Consider the following 18,836-nt stretch of genomic DNA (forward strand, 5'->3'; position numbering starts at 1 on the left):
TATTCGCGACATATAGTGACAAAGTTACTAAATTGGCAACACTGATCCCTCCTGCTACGTATTCTTATTCTCTGGCAGACATGTTGCATATACAGAATTGTAATTATGTGTTTATGAGGGAGGGAGAACAGGTAGTGCCAAATCTATTTGTGGGGGTCCAAATTATTTGTGGCCGGCCGCCTTACCTGGTGGTAGGGGCAAATTGAATCAGATATGAACACATATACACCTATACACTGTCCATCTGTTATCAGACATGGTACCTCTGCATACCCCACCTCACATCACTAACAGAATCTTTTGCTACCGCTTGGTGTATCAGAGCTCCAGCCACTATTTTATACATTGTGCCAGAACACTGCATGAATATGTATGTCGTAGAGGTAGAAGTCATAACCTATGCAAGGTTTCATCATGCATAATGCAGCTGATTTACGCCTCTCCAGGATGTGTGTGCATGCACACACACGACACTTAATTGTAACAGGGATGACGAGATAAACAAACCTCAGAGCCACCAATGTTTCAACATACATACATTCTCGCACCACCATACCCAACCACAAGTGTAATATCGCATGCTCATTCACTATTGCCATCTTTCTAAATCCTTTATCATTTTCACAGCATATTTCATTTGATTTGATGATAGAGGTGGCTAGGGAGAGCGGGCACAACTCAACTTGATTGAGATGTTTTATGCAGGAAGCCAGGTGTAGTCGTCCTTCACTATGTATGCGTATCCCCTCTTTTTTGAAACAACTTAATTTCGAAATAATTTAGAAGTTGTTTACGTTAGATTGTTTATTTCAAGTAAAAACAGAAATTGAGTTGGTGTGTTTACTTAACAGCATTTAAATCAGTGGTCTCAAACTCAATTTACCTGGGGGCCACTGGACGCACAGTCTGGTTACTTCAGAATCCCGTTTTACCCAAAAGACTACATTTGTTAACTATTCCTACAAGCAGCTACAGTAGTGACCCTGCGCTCTAGTATGCTTTAAGTCATTATAAATGTAAAATTTGATGTAAAAATTGTTTACAACCGTCCCTTGCCACATCACACTTCAAATATTGCGGTTCGTGTTCATCGCATTGCAAATTTTATGGGGATACATGTTTTTTCAGGCATATTCTACAATTTTTCAAGCATAAACTTGTCAAATAAACTAAAAATATCTAAAGTAAAGTAGTATTGGCCACTAGAGAAGACCAATCAGAGTGGGCTGTTCAGTATCCTGGCCACTGATTGGCTAAGCCTCAGGCAGCATTACTGCATTGGATTGAGAGTGTAAAGGTGACTTAAGGGTGGTGATTCATTTCCAGAGGGGTCTCATAATGTTGAAAAAAGTATTCAGAAGGTCCTAAACAGTTTTATGCTCTAGCTTTGCAAGTATTTGATTTATAATGAATTATTCTTACTTAGCGGAAATTCATTTATTGTGGTCATGTCCACCAATAAGCAGCAATAAACGAGGGACGACTGTATTTTAAAAACTGTTGCGTTCCCCAGTAGATGGTCACAAACATTTCCCTTGGTTAAAGGAAGTTGCTCCTTGTCGCCCAACAAGAGTTTGTTTGCTGTCATAAGCTGCCTAGAGTGCGCGGGCCACATTGCACTAATGCTGGGGGCAAAGGAACATTTTTGCCTGACAGAGCCATGAAACCCAAATATTTTTAAATGTATTTCCTTGAGAGCCATATGATAATCTTTAACACTGAATGCAAATAAATGCCTGCAGTTTTAAGACAAACTATTTTAGAGCATTATAAGTCTGAATTTATTTTTTACAAATTGTTGTTATACTGAAGTGGACCAAGAATAAATACTTCTTACCTTTAATACAACGTGTGTCAAAGTGCCGCTTCACATTTGACCGTGTCATTGAGGAAATGTTATCATTGCATAGTAGACACACCGCAGAACCTGCTCTCTCCACAAAGACAAATTCCTCTGTCCAGTCGTCCTAAAATGTACGGTACCGGTCTCTTTTTTTTCTTTCCGCCATCTTCTTTTCAAAAGGGTATTATCCACATAAACTATTGAGATGAATATTTGATAACTTCTTGACCTCACAACACATGTAGCTGTGATTGGCTCAAGCCTTGCAGGTAGCCGGATGCAGACCCTGTTTTAAGGCACTAAAATGTATCTGCGAGCCAGATGCAGACATCAAAAGAGCCACATCTGCCTCCTGGGCTACAGGTTTCCTACCCATGGTCTGTGCAAGTTTCAACAAGTCAAATGTAAGACTTTTTAAGACATTATTAAGATCATAATGAAAATAATTTCCATTTACACATCCATACTGACAAACAGTACAAGTCAATCCCTGTACAACTTTGTAGGGGTTTTAGCAACCTTTGAAACAGACTCTTCCTGAATTTTCAACTTTTTCCATTATCTCCCTTTCCCTTTTACCACAAGGTTTACAAACACTGTCCTCTGTGATGATGCCTCCACATCCTGGTCCTGACCCGACATAACGTTATTACATTTCTAACCTTCTATGAGATTTTAAGAGAATCTAAGATATTTTAAGGCCTTAAATTTAAACAATTAGATGTTACACTTTTTAAGACTTTTTAAAGGGGTCATGTGATTTTTTTTCTATATTTAGAACACTTAGTTGTGGTCTACATAACATGTAAAAAATGTAATAAAAAAATTTACAGACCTTTTACAAGCTGCTTTCTGACCATCTCTTATTTACTTTGCTCCACTTTGGCAACGTCTTCTCCCCGCCATTTTGTTGTTGTTTTTAGAGTTTCCATTGCAAGTCTATTGACAGATTTAAGTTAGAATATACACTACTTTGTATAAGAAATGGCAACAGCAGAGGATGTATGTGCATTTACGAGCCTCAAAACAAGAGGATATAAGAAGATGCTTATTGACTACATCGCCGGACTACAATGGTGGACTTCAGGTAGCTCTTCAGGTAAAACTCTACCATATATGGTAAAACTTTACCATATATGGAAAATCCCCTGGAGTCACCAATGGGAAAAATGGGGCAAATTCCAAATGGATTGTTCAGCGGTAGTATGAAGGAAGGCAGGATTGTTTTGTAAATATCTCCACCATGCCTCCATGGTTTTATTAAATTTTTTGGGACTTGTGCAGATCCCAAATACCCAACAGGTATAGGTAAGACACGAGGGTTTTGCATAATAGGGTCCCTTTAAGACCCTGCGGGTACCCTGCCTATCCTTAGCACTAAACTATGACGTTAGGTAGCGGGCCACACAATAAGGGTCGGCGGGCCGCAAATACCTTGCGGGCTGCAAGTTTGAGACCACTGATTTAAATAAATGATTGATAACTAATGAGGGGCCAAGGCGTTGGTGTGCATCGAAAAACTCCTGAAATGGCATGCATACTCTCCTAAGAACCAGCGTCCTATGCAGTGGACATTTGTTTGTGGTCTGTTTGTTTTGTCAGAGTTGCAAAGTTTCAAAATAAACTGTAATGTTATTATTATCCATCCATCCATCCATTTTATACCGCTTGTCCCTTACAGGGTTGCGGGGGGTGCTGGAGCCTCTCTCAGCTGCATTCGGGACATTCACACTCACATTTATTCACTAGGGCCAATTTAGTGTTGCCAATCAGTCTATCCCCAGGTGCATGTCTTTGGAGGTGGGAGGAAGCAAAACAAAAATGTCCACTGCAGAGGAAATTGTCTCTTTTGCTGGCCTGTGTCATTTTGAGTGCTATTATGTGTATTGCATGGAATTTCTCAAACATTCAAAGTCTATAGCCTGATGTCAAGGGTATACCCTGATGTCCTGTATGCCATCTCTAAAATGTTGGGGGTTGACTTTAGAGGATAGCTCCTGCATGAAAACCTGCAGCAGGAGGGAAAAGTGAATAGGGGTGTAATTGAATATTGGTGGGATGTAGGGAGATAAAGGTAGGTGTAAGCTTGTACATAATCCTCAGGGGTCCGTGTAAGTAGGTGGAGAGTAGGAGGGGTAGGTGGTTGGGGTTAGATCTAATCAACGGCGGGGTACGGGGTCCCCACCTAGTCCTATACACCCTGTCCCCAACAATCTGCTCGTGGCCCCACCCACCCAACCTCCTCTCCTCCGGCTTGTGCTGTGTCAGTTAAAAAAAAGTGTGCTACTTCAGCAGTCCCCTGGGACCTGCAATACCCCCACCCTCCCCATCCCCACACACACATACAGACACATCAAAGCAGCCAGTTTCTCTCCTAATGTGAATATCAAATCTGTGGATCACAAGTCCCAGCACAGTCTGCATAAACTGCCCCTCCCCCCAGCCTTTAATTCTGCCTAGTGATGAGGGAAAGAGAGGGAGGGGAGTTGCTGAGAGAGGAGGAAGCGACGGCGGGAGGGAGCGATGGAGAGGGAGATTGAACAAAAACAACCACTTGCTTCCGAGATTTGACATTTGTCGAATGCATCCTCCCAAAATATGGATGAGGAGCTCATTTTTACTTCACGTCTAATTACTAATGGACTGGAGGGTGATGCATGTGACACAACACAATCTGCCACATCCAACTTTGCAGCATTAAAGTACAGCATTTTGTTTGCCGAGAGGCAACAATGTTTGACTTCTTTAAAGTTATGCGAGGATCATTCATCAGAGTAAATTCATCGTTGACTGGTCTGATTTTGGATCAATATCAATTACATTTGCGATTTAAAAAGGGAGAAGCTGACGGAATTGAGGCCTGCCTTAATAATGTCGCCCCAGTGGAGCCCCTGCACAGCTCTGTCATTGAGCGGTGCCTACTGCTCACATTGCAGCTTTAATTGTGCAGCCTTGCAAAGACAGCACTGGGAATTGGACTGCGAGGAAGGGAGGGCAAATTTAGCATATTTCTATTTGTGGAGGTTGAGCGGCATATGTGGAAGATACGAATGTGCCAGGGTGAAGGATCACCTTATTGCTTCACAAGCTGCACATTTCCCTTTAACTTGAACGCATCACGTTTTAATAGGGGGCGCGCTCAGCGGGCCTCTATACACTGCCTCTGATTCGTTCCCATGCTTTGACATTATAAAAACATTCAGTTTGGTGGAATATTTCAAATTAGTGTGCATTATGTTGTAATTGACCAGGCCCTTTTAACCAAGTGTTCGCTAATTGCTCCCTCTCGTGCATGCTTCCGCCATTTTCCCATAGTTGTTTCCGATTAAACAGGCCAATGAAGACAAAAAGAGAGACCCAAACTTACTTCTGCTGTTTACAAATGTGTTGTAGCCAAGTGTTTATAACAAGCATGGGGCGTCCCCCACCCACCCATCCTCCTCCCTCATAACGCGCGCGCGCGCGCACACCCAGCGAGAGGCGCACGTCCCGGCAAGGGCGCGAACAGTCTGAGGGGTCCAGGTGCGCCATTAGTGAGGAACATGACCGGGCAAGTCTGCAATCTGCCCCCCCCACGCCTTTGGACGCCCTCATTTGCATATATCAAACATGCACATAGACACACCATGGCTTCATTAATTCCTCCTTTTAGTGCATAAATGAATAAAGGGGACATTTTGCACGGTGGCTTGAAGAAATTTACAAAATTTAAAAAAAAAGCAGGCAGGAAATAATTGTATGAATTCAAAACATGTTTTTTTTCGTTTGCAAAGGGAGCAAACTGGCTTTTTTAAATTTTCATTTCATAGGCCTGGCTGCTGAGTTTAATTTCTGTCATTTTCGATGCAGGGTTATTAAAAAGGCAACTCAACAGGCTCAGATATATGAAAGAAATTTGTATTCAAAACAAGCGCATCGTCCTTTGCATTTATGCATCAATTTTAACCCTGCAATGTCGAAGCGACTAATTGCAGCAATTAGGGCCTTTATGCAGCTTTAGACCTATTTAACGAACAGGGCCGTTGTCAGAGAAAGGCCGATTGTTTTCCAGCAAATTACTACTCGTTACAAATTGCCGCTAATGTCACGAATACAAAACCATCTAAAATAATCATGTTGAAAATGACAGGCTTTGCGGTGGAGCGTTTCAACACGGTTCCTATCACAACAGCTGCAATTAGCAAAACGTGCACGACGAGAGGGGGAATAATCATTAAAAATCACAAAAGGCTCAAAACTTTAAAGAGTGCCACATTTGGAGTAAATTCGTTGCAAAAGAAGAGGATGCATTGATACATTTGCATCATGTGCATGTTTTCACTTCTCCCTCAGCCTCTCGCTGTATTTGCACCTCATTCTCCCCATTCAGCCATTTTACATATTCATATCTGGTAATGCGAAAAACAATCCAGGCGTTGCAGTGGCCTATAAGATTGAACGCACACACAAACACACACACACACACGCACACACACACACACACACACAAAATACTTTTCATGCACACTTTCTTGAAACGGTCCATATTTTCATCAGTCATTTATATTTAGGCACAAATAAAGCGACAAGTATCGCTCAATTAGAAAACACATGACGACGCGTCAAAGCCTCAATTCTTTTTGGAAAAATGTCATTATGTATCAAGTTGGAAACTATCACTAAAACACGCACTAAAATGACAATGTTTCATTTGTCTTACCTTCTTGGAGAGAGTACAGCAGGAGTAAAGTTACAAGCCACATGCCATAAATAGCAGGTATATTTTTCGGAAATATTTGACAATCCTGGCAAGTGTGAGGGGCAGCTTTTTTTTTTCTTTTTTTCCCCCCTCCACCAGGTGGGTCTCCGTGCTGGACTGGCGACTGTGCTCCCCGGAGGTCTCTTCAGCCCTGCCGCCCCTCTAAGAATGGAGGGGAAAGGAGAAGAGCCTCAGCCCCGCCCATGTCCCTCCTCTTTACCCGGGACTAGAGCGTATCCAAATCCAACATCCCCTCACCCAATACGCACCACAGAGAGTGGACCCAACACGGTATAAGGGGGTTCATTTCATGGTGCTTTTTTTTTTTGGTCATCAGCCACCTGTGAGGGCAGGAATGACCGCGTCTCTGCGCACTGGACCAAGGGAAGGCGCACGGAGGCTCTAACGCTACACTTTTGCCAATCAAACATAAGTTACAGATATATACAATACTTTTCATTGTCTGCAACCCAAAATGAGTGGATATGTGTGCACTGGAGGAAATAAAGCATGGTAAAACAAAACCAATATTCATTTTTAAACAATCATTCAATTGAATCCAAATGGTCCACTGCGTCTGCATGCATACATTTATGCATAGCAACATGCAAGGACACTCCCATGCAGCTCATTGAATATTTAAAGTGAAGGCGTCTGATACATATTAAAAAGTTGCTGCATGCAGTATGAAATATGATCCTCAAACGTTCAGCTGGAAGTGCAATGACGCGCTCAAAGATGATTGGACGCTATACCACTGTGTTATTGATGAGGTTGTTTTTCATTTACATGCAGGTATTTGCAATGAAATACTTTATATCAACTGTGCTTTGTCTTAATTCATGTAGCTAATAATTGGCCAAAAATACTGAATAAACCCTGTAACCTCTCAAAAGCGCCCAATTTATATACAGTTGTATATTATTGATGAGTGTATTACAGTGCTTACTTATCAGTGTATCTATGGAATATATGCCTTTTATGTTGGACAACTTTAAGATCAATTGGCACTCCGGTGTCAAATGTAGCTCACTGCTGACATCTGCTGGTTGAATTTGTACATGCATGCAGGCCTTTAGTAATGCTCAACAGAGCATTGAGGGTGAGCATTTTCTACACACCTCTTATACAGACAGGCTTCCAGATAAAGTGTATAAACTAGACCATACTAAGCCTCCTTTAAAATTCATAGTTCTCTCATTACTTTTTAACATTGACATGTTGATGTTTTCTGTCTGAAGTTGTACACAAGCTTGTTATCACAGCGCAGCTATAAATAGTTAGTCTGCGTTAGCGCTTATAAAAACAATATCACTAATACTTGGTTAATGTTCAAGTCACAAAATGTAAATAGAGTATTGTTGGCGCTTTTTGGATGGTTATTTAGTGGATTTAATGGGTGGAATAGAGGACCTCCCATTGGCTCCCATTGGTATCGTTGAGTACCGTTGCAGATTCTTAGGTACCGGGAAGCGTTAGAATTTTTTAAAATTGAAATCTTAAACAGATCCAACAGCACAACGGGAGAAGCTTGTACCTGAAGTGAATTTTGTCTTAGTTGTTTGGGTGCATTTTGGCTACAAAAAGGATGATGTCGACCTAAAAGTAGAGTAGTTGTTGATAGTGGGATAATCACACATTAATCCAAATCGAGGTAGAAGGATCAATAAATCGTGATTTAAATTTTTTCAGCTCTACAGCTCTAAACTCAGTGGCCACCTTCCTCTGAGTACTTCCCGTTTGAAGCCTTACAATGATGAGGTACTGTTGATCAAATGTTAGGTGTTAAACAACATGATAAAGATGGTTTAAAAAGTTTGTTTACCAACTGGAATGCTACAACTAAATGAATGTATGGAAAACACTGGACTGTTGGAGAATGTGGTGTTTAAATATTTTCTGAAACATGGCTTACAATAGCTAACTTGCTAATGTTATGGCAGGAGGCAAAACCCACAATGGCGTATCAGTGTTTATATCAATGTATAATTATAAATGCCTATGTCTCTGATGCCTTTTTTAACACTGTTTTATTTTAAGAGCGAGAGGGAAACAATGCAACAGCACATTTAATACATTCTGTGCGTAAAAAAAATAAAACACTAAAACCAGTCAATGTAGGTCAATATACACTATATTGCCAAAAATATTTGGCCACCTGCCTTGACTCATATATGAACATGAAGTGCCATCCCATTCCTAATCCATAGGGTTCAATATGATGTCGGTCCACCTTTTGCAGCTATTACAGCTTCAACTATTCTGGGAAGGCTGTCCACAAGGTTGCAGAGTGTGTTTATAGGAATTTTCGACCATTCTTCCAAAAGCGCATTGGTGAGGTCACATGCTGATGTTGGCCGAGAAGGCCTGGCTCTCAGTCTCCGTTCTAATTCATCTCAAAGGTGTTCTATCGGGTTCAGGTCAGGACTCTGTGCAGGCCAGTCAAGTTAATCCACACCAGACTCTGTCATCTATGTCTTTATGGACCTTGCTTTGTGCACTGGTGCACAGTCATGTTGGATGAGGAAGGGGCCCTCTCCAAACTGTTCCCACAAGGTTGGGAGCATGGAATTGTCCAAAATGTTTTAGTATCCTGGAGCATTCAAAGTTCCTTTCACTGGAACTAAGGGGCCAAGCCCAACTCCTGAAAAACAACCCCACACCATAATTACTCCTTTACCAAATTTCGGACTCGGCACAGTGCAGTCCAAAATGTACCTTTCTCCTGGCAACCTCCAAACCCAGACTCGTCCATCAGATTGCAATATGGAAAAGCGTGATTCATCACTCCAGAGAACCCGTCTCCACTGCTCTAGAGTCCAGTGCTTTACACCACTGCATCCGACGCTTTGCATTGGACTTGGTGATGTTTGGCTTAGATCAGGGGTGGGCAATTAATTTTTACCGGGGGCCGCATGAGCAACCCGAGCACTGCTGGAGGGCCACACCGACAATATTTCAATACAATTTTGCTCAAATCATTTTTGATGTACCGTAAGATAGATAATAATAATAATAATATTTTTCATTTAACCTAACTTATCTTTATACAAAAGCAGATGGCTTTTGATGGTTTTATTTTTAACACTTTCTTACACAACACTTCCTGATGTATATTACAATACAAAAATTTCAATTTCTGTCACTTCATCCTGCATCCTCTTTGTTGTGAACGTAGCACGCCTGTAAGGTGATTGGCGAAGAAGGAAGAAGCGTTGCTGTTGCGGAAATGAGGAGTGAGGATTGGTTTTCCTTTTGGAAAGAACGAGATAAGTTGAGCTGTGTTAGTATAGCATGCTCAATAAAAGTTTAAAAAGAGCATCAGACTTGGTGTGCACTTCTTCTGGACGCTACAATTGATGTCAGAAGTGGGATGAAATGCCTCCCAGTTCGCCTTGCCATCAAACCTGGGAGTCTTCATTGAGGGCGGAATTCCCCCCGTGGCAAGCAGCGTGGCTGCACCTGTAAACGCCGTCTCTCTCTCTCTCTCTCTCTCTCTCTCTCTCTCTCTCTCTCTCTTTGCGGCGAGCTCCTCACGTGGCACGTACCTCCCGATGACGTAGTACACAAACAGTGCAGTATGCGCAAAGTTTTTCTTCTGCCACCAATTGTAGCGTCCAGAAGAAGTGCACACCAAGTCTGACGCTCTTTTTAAACTTTTATTGAGCAAGCTATACTAACACAGCTCAACATATCTCGTTCCTTCCACACGCACATCTCCTCACTCCTCATTTACGCAACTCAAGAAGACAACATCTACTTCAGCAGGTCGTTACACTATATATATTCTTTAAACACAGCAACGTGTGTACCACAAATAAGCACACGGCTTTACCTTTACTTGGCAGTCCATGTCTTGTTGAAAACACGCCATTCGTCATCAACTTTTCTCTTTTTAGCGTCTCGGGGATAACCGGGCATCACTTGTCGCTGTGCGCCTTCCTTCACAGGACATACGCACATATAACACTTTTCAAAATAAAAGCAGCACAGTTGTATTGCACGCACGACAAAGATGGTTTTTTAAATGTATTTTGTAATTTGTGATTGCCGCTGGGCGCACGAGCATACGTCCACACGGAAGTAATACAAATAACGCTTTTCAAAACAAAAGCAGCACCGTTGTATTGCACACTCGGAATAGATACTTTTTAAAATTTATTTTGTAATTTATAATTGGCCTCACGCGGGCCGGACAGGGACGTACAAAGGGCCGGATGCGGCCCGCGGGCCGCAGAATGCCCAGGTCTGGCTTAGATGCAGCTGCTCGGCCATAGAAACCCATTCCATGAAGCTCTCTGCGCACTGTACGTGGGCTAATTGGAAGGTCACATGAAGTTTGGAGCTCTGTAGGAACTGACTGTGCAGAAAGTCTTTGCACTATGCGCTTCAGCATCCGCTGACCCCTCTCTGTCAGTTTACGTTGCTGTTGTTCCCAAACTCTTCCATTTTCTTATAATAAAGCCGACACTTGACTTTGGAATATTTAGGAGGGAGGAAATTTCACGACTGGATTTGTTGCACAGGTGGCATCCTATGACAGTTCCACGCTGGAAATCACTGAGCTCCTGAGAGCGGCACATTCTTTCACAAATGTTTGTATAAACAGTCTCCATGCCTAAGTGCTTGATTTTATACACCTGTGGCTGATGTATTAATCCCAAGTGATTAGGACACCTGATTCTCATCATTTGGATGGGTGGCCAAATACTTTTGGCAAAATGGTGTATATAACAAAATATTAACACGTTTAGGATTGTGTTGTAGGTACAAGCAAATTGGTATAATAAGCAATAATGTATGAATGTGGTTTTTTGAGAATATGCAGAGGGACAATCAAAATTGAGCTTTTGGCTGAAAATGGCGCCTGGGTCCCGGGTCAAACTTTGGACACCCCTGTTCTAACAGGAGTAACGCTTATTGGTTTAACGACAGGGGCAGCATGGTGGAAGAAGGGTTACTGCGTCTGCCTCACAATACTAAGGTCCTGGGTTCGATCCTGCGCTCGGGATCTTTTTGTGCGGAGTTTGCATGTTCTCCCGTGACTGCGTGGGTTCCCTACGGGTACTCCGGCTTCCTCCCACCTCCAAAGACATGCACCTGGGGATAGGTTGATTGGCAACACTAAATTGGCCCTAGTGTGAGAATGTGAGTGTGAATGTTGCCTGTCTATCTGTGTTGGCCCTGTGATGAGGCAGCGACTTGTCCAGGGTGTACCCCGCTTTCCGCCCGAATGCAGCTGAGATAGGCTCCAGCATCCCCGCGACCCCGAACGGGACAAGCGGTAGAAAATGAATGGATGGATGGGTTTGACAACAGCTCCACCGTGTGGCGTTTAGGTGTAAGATATCAAGTTTAGACTTATGTCTGCTCCGTTCCATTAACAATTTACTTTTGTATAAATTACTTTGATTTCATATTGAGTAAATTACATACAAATTTTAAAAAAAAGGAACAGAAGTGAAAATGTACTCGTCTGAAAAATAATAGCAAAGGTAACATATGGGTGTATGTTTAGCAAAATGTTCACAATTTTGTGTGCAGCGTTCAGTATTAGAGGAGATTTACCTTAGCAGATGTCGGTTCAAAACTAGTGAGAGGATAACATGCTTCATAGTGTTTCTGACTTATCTATTTAAACAAACAGTAAATTCCAAAGCACCTTTCAAACATTGAATGCTGTACAAAGTTATTTATATATACAGTACAGAAAGAGAAATAAGACACCTATGAATATGTTTATACTGTAGCGTCCCGGAAGAGTTAGTGTTGCAAAGGATTCTGGGTATCTGTTCTGTTGTGTTTATGTTGTGTTGCGGTGTGGATGTTCTCCCAAAATGTGTTTGTCTACTTGTTTGGTGTGTGTTCACAGTGTGGTGCATGTTTGTGACTGTGTTAATGTTGTTTTTATACGGCCACCCTGACTGTGACATGTGTGGCTGTTGACTAAGTATGCTGTGCTTTCACTTGTGTGTGGTGTGTTTAAAATTGGCTTGATCATTAAAAGTTGGACCGATCATTCATTGGGTCAGCATTTCTTGACATCTTCAAGCAAAGACATTTGTCAAACCCGTTCAACGCTACATTGGTGTCAGAAGTGGGATGGCTTTCTCAAAGAAGCTTGAGGATCTCATCAAGTGCTGGGAGAATGCACTTCTGGATGAAGACAGACTACCTCGTCACCAGGAAGAGGAAAGGAACAAGCGCCGCCCTGGTGGATTGGAGGCTCAACTACCTCACCACCAAGTAAATGAGAGGAACCTGCGCCGCCCTAGTGGACGGGAGGCCCATCCACTTGGAGGAAGAATGGAAGCTCAATATGATGGGACAAGATTGGAAGCTCAACCAGATGGAAGAAGTGCGCCTCGTGTTGGAAGGAGTGCCTGGCGAAGAAGTGCCTCTCCTGCGGTGATGGTGGACACAAATTCCCTGCGAGATGACTACAGGCCAAGCATCGCCACTCCAAAGCTTCCTCACTATAGTGGAGAAGGCTCTATTGAATCCTTCGTCCTCCAGGTCCAGCTAGCAGCACGTTTGAATGGCTGGTCTGATGTGGCAACCGCAGGGCATGTGGCGCTGTCCCTGGAAGGCCCAGCCTTACAGTGTTTGGTCGATTTACAAGAGGAGGAATTGGCTGATTGGGGGGCCATGCGCGAGGCTCTTCAACGACGTTACGGGCGACCAATCCATGCAGACGAAGCACGAGAGCAGCTGTATAAGCGGCGACGCCTTTTGGGAGAAAGTCTCGGAGCTTATGCTGCGGACCTTCGCCATCTGGTGCGAAGGGGCCACCCAGCGTTCCCAGAAGTATTACAGGAAGAGCTCACCGTGCAAGCCTTTGTCCGTGGTCTACAGCCTGAACGACTTCGGGAACATCTCAGACTGTTTGCTAAACACTCTCTCTCTGCCGCATTGACTGAAGCCGAACGTGTGGAGCACGTCCTGTTTCCAGATGGCCGCCGTGATGTTCCGCGAGTCCGCCAGGCTGGATGGGACGAGACCGAACGAGAGGGAACCAACCAAGTGACTGCAAGGCCCCGGCCACGCTTCTCCCAGAGAAGGCAGACCGAAGTGAACTGTTACCGCTGCGGTGTCCCTGGCCATATTGCAAGACACTGTCCAGCCCCTGCCCCCATTGACGTTGCCGCTGAGGTGTCGTCAAACTAGAGAGGGGTGTCAGTGTCGGGGAACTGACACCCGGGATGGTTTCCACTGTACCCGAATGTGACGCACAGCGCTTGGGCCGCCTGGGCAGGGCCCGGGGGCTATACCTGGAATGTGAGCTTGATGGAACAGTCTGCAGAGCCCTGGTTGACACGGGGTCCACTATCTCCATCATCCGGCCGGGTGTCCTTCCCCACTTGCAGCGCAGCTTGCCATCAGGCTGGACAATCACCAACGCCCGAATTACAACCGTCACCGGTAGCAAGGCTGCCATGCTGGGCCAAGGGACAGTGTGCATTAAGGTGGCGGACCAAGAGAGACGACACCCATTCTGGCTGGCTGACATTCAAGACCCCTGCATTGTTGGGCTTGACCTGTTGGAGATGTGGGGAGCTGTGGTCGATGTGCCTAGGGCCACGCTTCATCTTGGTGAGAAAACAGTTGCCCTCCAGGGTACTGATGAGCCAGGCGCCTGCAGAGTGACAGCCCCCACAGAGCCATCCCCGGCTACGGCCTTCATGGTGGACCAGGAGAAGTCTCAACCTAACCCTTCTACTAATAGACTGCCTACTATAGAGACCCAGCAGGCTATTGCAGAACTGTTAGAGCGAAGCAGTCAAGGCCTGGATACCACCCAGCAGGAGCGACTGAAAAGCTTACTGAATGCCTTCCAAGACATTTTTGCAGCGAAAGATGAAGACTGCATGCACACCAGTCTCGTACTCCACGACATTGACACAGGAGACGCACGACCAATCCGGCTACACCCACGCCGTCTGCCCCTTGCCAAACGAGTGGCTGCCCAGGAGAAAATCGAGGAGATGCGCCAGGCGGGCGTCATTGAGCCCTCCAGCAGTCCATGGGCAGCACCCGCAGTTCTGGTCAAAAAGAAGGACGGCTCGTGGCGGTTCTGCGTCGACTACAGACGGCTCAACGATGTAACCCGCAAGGACTCCTACCCGTTGCCGCGCATAGATGATGCGCTGGACTACATCACTGGCTCCTCCTGGTTCAGCTCCCTGGATCTCCGAAGTGGCTATTGGCAGGTGGAGTTGGCCGCCGAAGCTCGACCAAAGACAGCGTTCACAATAGGTCAAGGACTCTGGCAGTTCAAGGTGATGCCGTTCGGGCTTTGCAACGCACCTGCCACGTTTGAACGGTTGATGGAGAGAGTGCTGGCATCCATCCCCCGTGATCGCTGTGTGGTGTACCTGGATGACCTCCTGGTGCATGCTGCAGGATTTAAAGGGGCTCTACAGAACCTCCAGCATGTGTTCCAGGCCATTCGTCAGGCTGGGCTGCGATTGAACCCCAAAAAGTGCCATTTGCTTCGGCGTGAAGTTTCCTTCCTGGGGCATGTCGTCAGTGGGCAAGGTGTTGCTACTGATCCAGCCAAAGTTGCCACTGTCCGTGACTGGCCAGCGCCAAGAGATGTTAAAGAGTTGCGGAGTTTCCTGGGACTGGCATCCTATTACCGGAGATTTATCAAGGACTTTGCAACGATTGCTGGCCCCTTGCACCAGCTCACACACAAGGGACAGTTATATGAATGGACTGACAGCTGCAATGAGGCTTTTGCACAGCTGCGAGAGGCCTTGGTCCGAGCCCCAGTGTTGGCCTACCCAGACCCCAGCCGACCTTTCGTGGTCGATACAGATGCCAGTGATGTCGGTGTGGGGGTTGTGCTGTCACAGGAAGGGAATCACGGTGAGCAGGTCGTGGCCTTTTACAGTCGGGGGCTGAGCAAGCCAGAGCGGAACTACTGCGTCACCCGTCGGGAATTGTTGGCCATTGTTCTGGGCCTTCGTCATTTCCGACCCTACCTTTATGGTCAACGGTTTGTGTTGCGGACAGATCACGCCTCCCTCACCTGGTTGCTGAACTTCAAGGAACCCGAGGGGCAGCTGGCTAGGTGGGTCGAGATCTTGCAGGAATATGACTTCACGATTTCTCATCGACCAGGCCGCCTGCACGGCAACGCTGATGCACTGTCCAGACGGCCCTGTGAGGAGGCGTGTCGTTTCTGCCAGCGGGCGGAAGAGCGGTGCATGCCAGACCCATCAGTAGCTGCAGTCAGGCAACATGACATCACAGTCGACCTGGACAGCTTCACCCCCCAACAATTGATCGACCATCAAAGACAAGACCCAGTGCTTGAGAGAGCTCGCAGCTGGGTGGGGGCACAGCAGCGGCCGGAATGGACCACAGTGGTCCACTTGGATACTGAGACCAAAGCACTGTACTCCCAGTGGGACAGCCTCCTGTTGTCTCGCGATCTGCTGTATCGTCGCTGGGAAGCTCCGACAGGACAACATGCTGCCCTCCAACTCGTGGTGCCCCGTGTGCTGCGGCCTCAGGTCCTCAAAGTGATGCATGGCTTCCCAGGGACTGGCCATTTTGGAGTGACCAAGACCTTGCTCCGACTGAGGCAGCGTTTTTACTGGCCGGGCTGTCGCCGTGACGTGGAGATGCACGTCCACCGCTGTGATGCATGCACAGCAAAGAAAGGCCCCACACGCCGCTCCCATGCTCCCCTACAGCAGTTCCAGGTGGGGGCCCCCATGGAACGAGTGGGTGTGGACATTCTAGGCCCATTTCCGGTCACTGATAGTGGAAACCGTTACATCTTGGTGGCCATGGATTACTTCACAAAGTGGCCAGAAGCGTATGCGGTACCCGACCAGAGCGCTGCAACAACGGCAGAGAGATTGGTTTCGGAGATGTTCTGCCGATTCGGAGCTCCAGAGGAGTTGCACAGCGACCAGGGACGGAACTTCGAGTCCCAGGTATTCCAGGAGGTGTGCCGTCGCCTGGGTGTGAAAAAGACTCGCACCACGCCGCTGCATCCTCAGAGCGACGGGTTGGTGGAGCGTTTTAATAGAACCTTGGCCACACAACTTGCCATTCTCACCGACAAGCGGCAGAGAGACTGGGATTTACACCTCCCACTCATTCTTTGGGCCTACAGGACAGCGGTGCAGGAGTCAACACGCTGCACCCCTGCATCATTGATGTTTGGTCACGAACTACGCACGCCTGTTGATTTGGTTTTTGGCCCAGCCCCAGAACCAGAAGTGAGAGGAGCGCCGGGCCTGGACTACTACTACAACCTTGTGGAGCGGCTGCGGGAGGCCCACGATTTTGCCCGCACCAGCCTGACGGAGGCTGGGGCCCAACAGAATGACCTACATATGACCTCCGCAGTCGAGGCCAGGACTTTGAACCAGGCGCGCATGTCTGGGTCTACAACCCGGTGAGAAAGAAAGGACTCTCCCCAAAGCTCACTAGCCACTGGGTGGGACCCTGCAAGGTCCTCCAGAAGTTGTCCGACGTGGTCTATCGGATACGACTGGCACCTCGGAACCGGCTGGTGGTGCTGCACCGAGACCGCTTGGCCCCATACCAGCCATTGGACCAGAGCCGGGGGCACTTGGAGTCAAGCACCCTGCCAGAGAGGGAGATACCCCCAGGGAGCAACGAGGATGCTGAGGTAATACCCCCTTCCGACCTACCTGCAGACAGTGGTAGCAGCCAGCCGCCATCAGAGGGGCGTCGACGACGCCGGTTGCCTCAGCACTTGCGGGACTTTGTGATGAACGCATGGGCTGTTGGGGACAACGAACCCAGCTAGGTGGGGGCTGTGTAGCGTCCCGGAAGAGTTAGTGTTGCAAAGGATTCTGGGTATCTGTTCTGTTGTGTTTATGTTGTGTTGCGGTGTGGATGTTCTCCCAAAATGTGTTTGTCTACTTGTTTGGTGTGTGTTCACAGTGTGGTGCATGTTTGTGACTGTGTTAATGTTGTTTTTATACGGCCACCCTGACTGTGACATGTGTGGCTGTTGACTAAGTATGCTGTGCTTTCACTTGTGTGTGGTGTGTTTAAAATTGGCTTGATCATTAAAAGTTGAACCGATCGTTCATTGGGTCAGCATTTCTTGACATCTTCAAGCAAAGACATTTGTCAAACCCGTTCAACGCTACAATACATTTTAAAACACACCAAGAACACCGTTGCTAGTTTTGCAGCTAGGCTACATGACGATGCTAACAGAGTGTGAAAACACTTTGTCATTTGAACAATGTAAATACCAAGTTTTTGTCAGGGAGAAAACCGGACCATTTCTCAAACATTTGAAAATAATTGAACACAAAGTTAGCAAAAGCGAATGTGGTTTTCTTACCAGTAGGTTTACTGTGTTACTTCAGGAACCAGCAGGTGAGTTACAAATAACAAAAACTGGTAACCCGGAAGTAGACTGTAAATACAGGAAGAGACTAATGTATCCATAGCTAACTGTAAATACCAAAGCGTTTTTCAAACACTAAATGCTGTACAAAGTTATTTACATATTTACAAACAAAAATATAACACATATGAATGTGTTTATACTGTATATTTTGAAACACACTAAGGAGTCGGATACAATTGCTAGTTTTGCAGCTGTGAAGACACTTTTTAATTCAAACAATGTAAATACCAAGTTTTTGTCAGGGAGAAAACCGGACCATTTCTCAATTATTTAAAAATAATTTAACACAAAGTTAGCAAAAGCTAATATTTTGGAGCGGCGTGGCTCAGTTGGTAGAGCGGCCGTGCCAGCAACTTGAGGGTTCCAGGTTCGATCCTCTTAGTCACTGCCGTTGTGTCCTTGGGCAAGACACTTTACCCACCTGCTCTCAGTGCCACCCATTACTCGTTTAAATCTAACTTAGATAATGGGTTTCACTATGTAAAGCTCTTTGAGTCACTAGAGAAAAAGCGCTATATAAATATAATTAACTTCATATATGTATATATATATATATATATATATATATATATATATATATATATATATATATATATATATATATATATATATATATATATATATATATATATATATATATATATATATATATATGTGTGTGTGTGTGTGTGTGTGTGTATATACATATATACAGTACACACACATATGGTATATGCGTGAGAGGATTTCAGTACTGTGTATGAGAGTCAATCAATCAACCAATCAATGTTTATTTATATAGCCCTAAATCCCAAGTGTCTCAAAGGGCTGCACAAGCCACAACGACATCCTCGGTTCAGATC

The 18,836-nt window shown here is 45.4% G+C and overlaps 1 protein-coding gene across 4 annotated transcripts in view; it reads right to left on the bottom strand.

Annotated features, from left to right (window-relative positions):
- The window catches only part of LOC133649627 (cell adhesion molecule DSCAML1-like), a 91,471-nt gene extending 84,797 nt beyond the window's left edge, over positions 1-6,674 (bottom strand). For all 4 annotated transcript variants that reach the window (XM_062046252.1, XM_062046249.1, XM_062046250.1 and 1 more), the window contains exon 1: positions 6,543-6,674. In XM_062046252.1, the coding sequence (XP_061902236.1) occupies positions 6,543-6,585 (43 nt within the window). In that variant the 5' untranslated portion in view covers positions 6,586-6,674. The remainder of the gene's footprint in view (positions 1-6,542) is intronic.
- Between the last annotated feature and the right edge of the window lie 12,162 nt (positions 6,675-18,836).

The sequence above is a fragment of the Entelurus aequoreus genome, linkage group LG05 (assembly GCF_033978785.1).
Source record: "Entelurus aequoreus isolate RoL-2023_Sb linkage group LG05, RoL_Eaeq_v1.1, whole genome shotgun sequence".
Taxonomy (NCBI): Eukaryota; Metazoa; Chordata; class Actinopteri; order Syngnathiformes; family Syngnathidae; genus Entelurus; species Entelurus aequoreus.